Below are 9,517 nucleotides of genomic sequence, written 5' to 3'. Positions count from 1 at the left end.
TAGTGTTGCCGCAAGAACAGACTTCGACTACGGCATGCACATCTTTGATTGTTGTCGAACCATGAAACTTTCCTTGTCGAAACTAGAATTCGATCCAAATACCACATATACATTGATGGAGACAGAATGCTTGGATCATTAGAAACAGTTCACAAAGGCACTCCAAAGATAGGTGAAGAAGAAAAAACCGAGTCTGTTTTGGTTGTCAACAATTTGGTGTTTGTGGAATATGAGAAATAATATAATAATCAATGCAGAGTTTTGTGCAATAGAAGACTTAGTAACAAACATCAAAGTATCTTGGTTGTGGGCATGTAATAGGAATCAAATGTAGAGGATGTGTCCATGAGAAACAATATTCCCTTTAAAGAAGACATTACGGATGTGGGAGACGGAATTATCAACACAAAAGTGTTTGCATGGACTTGGCATATTATAGGCATTACAAATGTGGGAGATGAAATTATCAATACAAAAGTGTTTTACAAAGTTTTCATATGAATTACCAATGGAAAGTAGCAATTATAATTCAGTTGAAGGCAATCTTTGAGCGAGGCATAATTTGATATCTCTAGATGTGTCGAGTTTGTAAATGAAGCTTATAAAGAATGGTTTCAGACAAGAACATTTAAAAAAAATGGTCACAATATAGAAAAATAGAAAGAATCTATGTTTTATTATAACTGATATTGGCTTTTTTCACCAAATCACAATGATCAAGACTTAAGCAGTTTGCTAATCCCTATCAACTAGTAGGAAAAAGCAAAAGCCTCTAAAAAGAAAAGAAAAGAAAAACTTATTTATTTAATACTCTTCCATTTTGATTGGAGGTATAGCAAAACAACTTTCACAAATGAATCAAAATTTGCTAGTTTCACTTCTTGTCCATTCCAAGGGTGTGCTTCACGGTCTCCACAGCCCCATGAGCCATGTTCTTCACTTGCTCTCCAGTCTGCAACAAAAAGATATATATATATATATATATACTTTTAACAATGACACATTCCAAATTTATAGGTAGATATATATTTGTATTAGGAAGAAACCTGTTGGAGAAAACCAGCAGCTTCTTCTTTGTTTTTTTCAGCAGTCTGTCCAGTTGTGTTAGCTGCTGCATGAGCATGCTGAGCAGCCTGCCCAGCAGCTGAATGGGCATGGTCCGCAGCCTGTCCAGTAGCTGCCTGGGCATGCTGTCCGGTAGCTGAATGAGCATTGTCGGAAGCCTGTTCAGTAATTGCCTGAACGCGGTCGGCAACATGCCCAGCAGTTGCCTGAGCATGCTGGCCAGCTGCAGAGGCGGAGTCCTTAGTGTTTTGAACCCATTCTTCTGCCTTAGCCTATCAATATTTAATAAAAAAATATAATTATTTAACATAATCTATAATCTTCAAGGACAAGAAAATGTTACTAAAGGGTTTCACCTGAGTCTGGCCGTGGGCTTGGCCTTGGGAGAAGCTTTGTTGAGCACTTGACATGGTGACGATGATTAATGTGATTGAGAAAGTAGAATATTACAATGAAAAATAGATAGATATTACAAGTTTGTGTTGTTCTTATTGTTCTCATTTCATAGGGTATATATATAGTGTTTTGGTTTGCATGAAAATGTTAAACGTAATGCGTAGAGATAGGATCTGTAGCTATTGCCGCATATTTCTGCTTCTGAAATGGACTTTGTACGAGAGAAAACTACGCATCTCCAGTTCTATTAGAAGAAAAAATTGTTACTATTTACACACCACCAACTATAGAGCTATTTACGCTAGCAATATTTTTATTGATTTAATGCGAAAAAGTGAAAAAAAATTAATCATGTTTTAGTGATGATTAATCTTCTTCAAAAAAATATAAGTGTTCATCTTTAATTGGATCTCTTCTCCAAACAACATAATTACTATTCATCAATAATCTAGCTGATAACTTGTTTAAGGAATCCGACTCATCCGAATCCAGCTTCATAATTTTGGTAATAAATTAGTAAATTGGTGGTACACTTTAATGAAAAGATAATTGTAAATAATGTAGTGTTTTTATAGGGGGAAATTCATTGTTGAGAAAGAGAATTATCATTTTATCAGATTTACAAAAAAAAAATATAGAGATTATCATTTATGTCAAAAAAATTGCAATTATCCTAAATATAAAATAAATGATATAAACTTAGAGGTGATGTACAAAATTTTAAATAAATTGTACAATTGATTAAAAAACAATCACTATTATATTTTTATTTAAAGATAATTTTCTTATAAATATAATTATTATTCTTCCTAACCAATTCACAACTCGTGTCACATCTTAATGAGATTCGGGCCCAAAGATATGAAGTTCAATGAAGGAAGGGTCGCTCATACTGGTACACCCTAATGTCGTTAGAGGGCATAATATCGGGTCCACAACTGTACATAAAAGAAATATTCTACAATTTCGAAAATAAGCGTGGACATGCCCTAGAAACACACATGATACATGCAAATGTTTAAAGAAGGGTTGTTAGATGACAAATGGAAATTATATTCTGACATGTGCATCAGAATGATAGTCATTAATCTAAAGATTCCATGCCTCTAAAAACCATTGAAAAGCCCCTATAGAAGAGACCATAGACAAAAAATCAAGGTATACATAAATTTCTATTCTAAAGACCTCTCACATTTGGTAGTCACTGACTTGACTTGAATATTAGAATGTTTGCAGATACCACACTCACCTCTCTTGTGGTAATAGACCACAAAAGAACCATATTCACGAGATTGCATGTACCTGGTTAAATTCACAATCAAGTCAATGGTTCTTTTTAGGAAAGATGATTGTCGCTGTCTCAGAGAATGACAAATAACGTTCAAGCACCAACTCAAACTTCAGAATAAAAAACTAGAGAAAAAGAATAACTATTAACTCCAACCACCCACGATCTGTGACTAGTGAAATCGTGAGAAGAAACCCCAACTTGGATGATGGGCTTACAACATCCTCATCATAACCAAAAAATTATATCCAACCTCCATCAATAATTAAGACAAAATCTCCCCTCCATTGAATGAAGAACTTCATGCACCAACGGAAACAAACATAGATACAATCTAGAAGAAGAACAACATATCAAATCGAGGCCTCACTCCATAGAACTAAACAACAAACGACAAAACAAAAATGACGCTGAGAAACCTGCTAGCGACGGTCAATAGACAATATGTAGCTCTGATGTTTTGAAACAATCAAAATCGAGAAGTTGAGATTCAAAACTACAACCATTTCCCACTTTTTAGACTCCAAAACAACGTAGTCACAAACCACACTGATGATTCTTCTAGGTACCAGAAACTTTGAGGCCATCGAAGGTGAAAAACACATTCCCCACCGCCTTAAAGACATTCTCTATCGAAATCTGAGCCAGAAGGAGACCGACCAAGACATTAGGATCGTCATTGTCGGAGATTTTAAATTATCTTAGAGATTTTCTAATGCTTACTCTAATCCTGGACATGAAGAATAAGAAAATCTTTTTTCTTTTCCTTACTTGTGTTAGATTTTGAAATATTTTTCATTTTTCTATCTATTTTTTCAAAAAGTACTAGTTAAAAATGAAATAAATAGGGAATAATAATATAAAAAAAATTCATAAGTTAAAAAAAAAATATCAAATCATCAATAAACAGAAAGAGGGGGATTCGAACATTCGGTACAAAAATGCATACAATGGATTAGCAATCCGACACTTTAGTCCACTCAACCATCTCTCCCCAATTCAAAAAAAATGGAATGATTATGCTTATGATATCTCGCATAAACAAAAAGAACAAAAAGTAGGGCCCGGAGAAAGCCTTCTATGTATCTTATTTGATATTGATTGATCCTCATTTGATATATCTTATCTATCCTTTTTTCTCTCTCTATTTAATTATAATTCTATTTCATTACTATTCATAATTCTATATTAACTCTTAAATATAGATTCAAATATATATTAATTGTATATATATACTAAATAGATAATCTAAATCTATAATTTTTTATTTTCTTTTTTAGTTTATTTTTTTATCCAACCAGAGTCCAACTAGGTACTGGCACAACTCTTTTTTTTCATGAATCCTGGATAACAATGATTTATTTTTCTGTATTAGATTTGAAACTTGTAATTAATTCAAACATTTTAATATGATCAAACAAAAATAAAAATCACTTTGTGATCGTATATCCTAAGAATTTATCGGGTAACGTATCTAAATAAATAAATAGAACTATGCATTCTTGCATAATATATTTTTGTGTTATGAATTTAGTTTAGTAATTTTGTCGAGATCTATCTGTCAAAATACCTTCAACAAAATCCAAAAATGAGATTTATCTCCTTTTCTAAATTTCATTAGGGGCCCTTTACGAAACATGGAAACACTCTATTTCTTATAAAATTATGCACCTATTTCATAATTATGACTGATTCCCTTGTTCGACAAAAGATCCTTTCATATACAATAATGGTATTGTAGCAAGTATAACAAATTTTAGATATCTATCTATCAACTCTATTTCTCATATAATTTAGTGTATTTCTTACTTAAAGAGATTTAATCCTTATACCTCTCAACGAGCAATTCGAGGAATAATATACATTATCGTAATTTGTATACAATTTAGAATTGATTCTAAAATTATGAAACATAATTTTTTGCAATTGGATCAAGAATCTCAATTTTTGAATATAAATAAATGATCTAGAGAGAAAGATATCTAAAATTTGTTTCCAATGGTAACTAAATCTTCCCATTTTTTATTTAATATGTATAGGAGAGAGTGAAGCAAAATAGCTATTAAACGATTTTTTTAGTTTACTAGAAACATCAACATATTTTTTTAGCTCGACGAAAATTTTATTCTTTTCCTAAAGATTCTATCAAATAGAAATAGAGAATGAAGTAACTAGAAAAAAAGAGATTGTTCAAATCCTCCTTTTCTATAGGGATCATCTGAAAAGCAACATTAATTGTATTCATACCGAAAGGCTGACATAGATGTTATAGGCCATTTTTTTATGTATTCCATCTATCTCTTAAATTATTCTATAAAGGAGTTGGATGAAACAAAAGTTTCACGCTGGGTTTTGAATTAGAGACGTTCATTCATAAACGACGACTATAACCCTTAGTCTTCCAAGCTAATGATGCGGGTTCGATTCCTACTACCCGTTTATATTCGATTTCTCTATACATATTCTATTTTTTAGTTATGAATATTCAATTTGAATTATTTAGTCTTATTCTATTTAGAATAATTATTATTTTGATATTCAGATAGATAGAGTATTTTATAGAATTTGTTTTTCTTTCCCTTTTTACGAAAATTTCGTGAAAAGGGAAAGAAAAAGAGACAAGTGTCCATTGTCTAATGGATAGAACAAAAGTTTTCTAAACCTTTGCTATAGGTTCAAATCCTATTGGACGCAAATTTATTACATATTGAATCCGTATACTTCTAAAACTATATTGTAAATTTCTTATCTTTATTATTCTTTTTTAAATTTTAAATATTGAAACAGACTAGTTATCTAAATTATATAACTAATTATCTAAATTATAAATGTATGAAATATGGAATCAATTTTTTTACTTGTTCCTAAAGTCAAAAGAGTTCCATCTGATCTTGAATAGCTTCCTTCAAAATGGCTTCTGCTTCCCTAGTGAATGTCTTGGTAGAAGATACGATTTCGTTGAATTTAGGTTTCTTCGTTTTTAAATAAGCCTATAACTCAACACGAAATTTCCTTACTTGTTCAATTTCTAATGAATCAAGATAACTATTCGTTCTTGTATAAATAGTTATTATTTTTTCTTCCACAATAAGAGGAGCATATTGGGATTGTTTAAGCAACTCACACAATCGTTGACCTCTTGCCAATTGATTTTGCATAGCGATTGGAAGAGAATTGTGCAAAAGCTTCTAATTCTGCAAATTGTGCTAATTCCAATTTTAATTTACCAGCTACTTGTTTCATGGCTTTTATTTTAGGCATCGATCCAACTCTGGAAACGGAAATACCCATATTAATTGCAGGTTTGAACCCAACATTGAATAAATTGAAATGTTTGACCATCTGTAATGGAAATGATATTAATAGGAATATAAGCGGAAAAATCTCCATATTGGGTCTCAACTATTGGTAAAGAAATCATACTTTCTTCACCTAACTGAGAACTTAATTTAGCGGCTCTTTCCAAAAGATGTGAATGTAAATAAAAAACATCTTTGGGATAAGCTTCGCGACCTGGTGGTCTTTGTAATAGAAGAGACATTTGCTGATAAGTTTGTGCGTGTTTGGAGGGATCATCACAAATAATTAAAGTGGATGTTCACGGTACATAAAATATTGAGCCAGAGCTGCTCTTGTATAATGCGCGAGGTATTGTAATGTAGCTGGGGAATTTGTTGTTTCAGCCATTATAATAATGTATTCCATTGTTCCTCTTTCTTGTAAAGTAGTTACTACTTAAGCCACATAAGATTATTTTTGACCAATAGCTACATAAACACATACTACATTTTGTCCCAGTTGATTGGGAATCGTATTTGTAGCTACTGCTGTTTTACTTGTTTGTTTGTCCCCAATAATCAATTCTCGCTGGCCACACCCTATAGGGATCATAGAATCAATAGCAATAAGTCCCGTTTGAAGAGGCTCATACACGGAACGTCTAACCCTCACTTACAATATCTGAGCAATTCTTCCTGTTGCTTTTACGAAACTTCCCTCTTGTATCATCAAACCATCACCCATTAATACAACACCAACATTTTTTTATTCCAAATTCAAAGAAATGTCTACGGTATCCTCTTTAAGTTCTACTAATTCACCTGCCATTACTTCATCAAGACCATAAATACGAGCAATGCCATTTCCTACTTGAAGTACGGTACATGTATTTACATTTTTTACTTCGGTATTATATTGCTCAATACGTTTATGGATAATTTGACTAATTTCATCTGCACGACTGGTTACCATAAATATTTCTAAATTTGATTCTTTTTCAAGCCAACCCTATTAATTATTACCCTTTGTTCACCCAATTTGAATTTGTATCCCTTTGTTTGTATATATCACCACATTAACTTAACATGTGGCCCAAACACTTCGTTATCCTGTTCAGAGAAATTGTTGTGTTCTTTAAGCTGTGTTTAATTTTAAGTTTGGGGTAGCTCCGTAAGAAACTGAAAATAAGGTGAGTGCGAAAAAATAAGAAAAACGACCATCGAAAAAAAGAAACAAAAGAAAGAGAAAAGAAAAGATAGAATCTGGCAGAACAAAGAAAAACACCCACCAAATGAAAAAACTCAGTTGGATACAAAATCAAAAACAAAAAGAACTGAGTAACTGAGCTAAAAAGAAAAGAAATGTCAATGGTATTTTAGAATAAACACAGTGAAAAGAATAATGACATTGACTCTAAACCAAAAAACCATTTCTATCCCTTCCACATTCCACCTAAACCTAAGCCCTGTTATAACCTGAAAGACCTCAAAAGTGTATGTAGTGTGCAGGTGAGATGAAAGGAGAATTCATTCAAGCTTACAAGTCGGTATTGCATACTATGAAATTGTGAGTGCAAACATTTTAGCCCCGAGAGTCTGGGTGAGTGTGTGAAATAAGCCGGCAAGTGAAGTAGTACTTCTATGTGGAAGTGTGACAGAACAAATAAATGTAGAAAGCAGGGGATCCTGAAAGAAAAAGAATGAGCAACTTGTGAAAGATCTCAGCAGCATTGTGGTAAAAGTTGAATCTTCAACTATTTTTGGGGATGACATAAGGTGCAAATCTTGTCTTGAAAATTGTTTAAGGACAAGCAATGAGATAAGTTTGGGGTTGTGATCAGTCACCATTTATGCTATATATTCAGTCACTTATTCGCCAAAATTCCAGGTAACTTGTATTACTTTGTTCTTAGTTAATGATATGTTTAGTCAATTTCTTTCACTAATAGTTAATTTTATTGCTTCGTCATTGTTTAGTGTCATTTCTAGTTTTTGCATTTTACGCTTTGGTTGTGTACCTTTTATGCGTTCCAAGTTCAAGCAGGTAGTCAAGTACGATCGAATGTAGGAACCAATGGGAAGCGTAAAGAATCAGAAAGGTGTTTCCATGTTCCAGTAGGCCCGCTACGGCCACCCATAGCACCTGCTACGAGCCATAGCTGGAAGTCCTAAAGCAAATGATAAAGCCCATCCAAATAGGGGCCTACTATGGTCGCCCGTAGCACCTGCTACGGGCCGTAGTAGGAGGTCTGGCACAAAAGCCCATAATCCACAGGAGATAATGGCCTGCTACGGCCACCCGTAGAACCTATTACGGGTCGTAGCAAGGGACTTGGACAAGACCATCAGAAACAATGGCCTGCTACAGCCATCCGTAGCACCAGCTACGGGCCGTAGCAGACATGCGTGGAAAAAAAAATCCAAATTTGTCTTTTCTTTTGTTATTCTTAAGTGAGGGGAATTTTAGTCAATTGGAAAGAGGATTTAATGGACTTTTGTGGCTCTGTTTGAGGAGAGAGAATAATTTTCTATTAAAAATGGGAGTTTTCCGACAAGAGGGGACACTTTTTTGGGGAACCAAGAATTCACACGATTCAGAATTAGAGGAATCAAGGTTTTGGGAGAAACGAGACTTTCATGAGAGGAAGCAATTGAAGATAAAATTTCATCTGAATACTTGTAATGTCTCCATTTTATATTTTGAGTTCCTTGAATATTATGAGTAGCTAAACCCCCCAATGTTATGGGGTGTCCCTGATTTCAATCTGTAACGACTTTGAGTTTATACTTGCAATGGCAATATTGTTTTTCATAATTACTTTAATCTTGTGACGTGCTTAATGCTTTCTCTTTAGGAACAATCGATATTGTTATATGATTATCAATTAGGTTGGACCGCCTTTGATAATGCTTTCATGAGATTATTCTATAACAGACATTGCCTAGGACTAGGGATACCCTGTAGGGCTCAATTGTTCTCGATATAATAATGCTTAATTTCACCGGGAAATTTCTATGGACATAGAGATTAGGGCTTAATGATTAAAGGTTTTCTCACCAAGGCATTGGGAGAAAACACCCTTGAGAACTGATATTAATTAATTGATATTTGTTGTTGCAATAGTGACTCAGAGTTGTTACAGGGAGAAATCACACACATTTCCGAGCATATTACTCTATCTTCAAAACCCTTTCTCGCACTATCTATTTTATTTACAATTATTTTTATATATTTGAATCAAAAACCCCCAACACAAGTTTTTGTTTAATTGAACAACAATTAGAACTAAATATTTACGAGTAGTCCTTGAGGTCGACATTCGAGGACTTTCCTCATTAATACTATAAAGACAAAATAGTACACTTGCTATTTTTCTGATTAGATATTGGGTTTTTTCTACAGGAAACCAAGACCCATCATACAATTGATATCGTGTATATGTCGTACCTTTGATCCTATGTTGAGTTACATGGACAGATTATCCAAAGT

The 9,517-nt window shown here is 33.3% G+C and overlaps 1 protein-coding gene across 1 annotated transcript; it reads right to left on the bottom strand.

The window, feature by feature from the left end:
• Positions 1 to 651: 651 nt before the first annotated feature.
• On the bottom strand, positions 652 to 1,554 carry LOC127098351 (late embryogenesis abundant protein 2). The gene is made up of 3 exons (XM_051036922.1): positions 1,422 to 1,554; positions 1,047 to 1,337; positions 652 to 952 (listed from the first exon to the last, which is right to left on the bottom strand). Exons 1-3 carry the CDS (start codon positions 1,473 to 1,475, stop codon positions 875 to 877), a joined length of 423 nt encoding a protein of 140 aa, XP_050892879.1. The 5' UTR covers positions 1,476 to 1,554; the 3' UTR covers positions 652 to 874.
• Positions 1,555 to 9,517: the final 7,963 nt, after the last annotated feature.

Source organism: Lathyrus oleraceus, chromosome 6 (genome assembly GCF_024323335.1).
Source record: "Lathyrus oleraceus cultivar Zhongwan6 chromosome 6, CAAS_Psat_ZW6_1.0, whole genome shotgun sequence".
NCBI lineage: Eukaryota > Viridiplantae > Streptophyta > Magnoliopsida > Fabales > Fabaceae > Lathyrus > Lathyrus oleraceus.
The sequence above is the reverse complement of the archived record's forward strand: the minus strand, read 5'-3'. Positions and strand labels throughout refer to the sequence as shown.

Bases quoted from the DNA above. Each gene is read 5' to 3' on its own strand.
- LOC127098351 (XM_051036922.1), bottom strand. From the start codon at position 1,475: ATGTCAAGTGCTCAACAAAGCTTCTCCCAAGGCCAAGCCCACGGCCAG. The intron at 1,338-1,421 runs GTGAAACCCTTT...AAATATTGATAG, and splicing joins AAGCCCACGGCCAGACTCAG to GCTAAGGCAGAAGAATGGGT. The intron at 953-1,046 runs GTTTCTTCCTAA...TTTTTGTTGCAG, and splicing joins CTGCTGGTTTTCTCCAACAG to ACTGGAGAGCAAGTGAAGAA.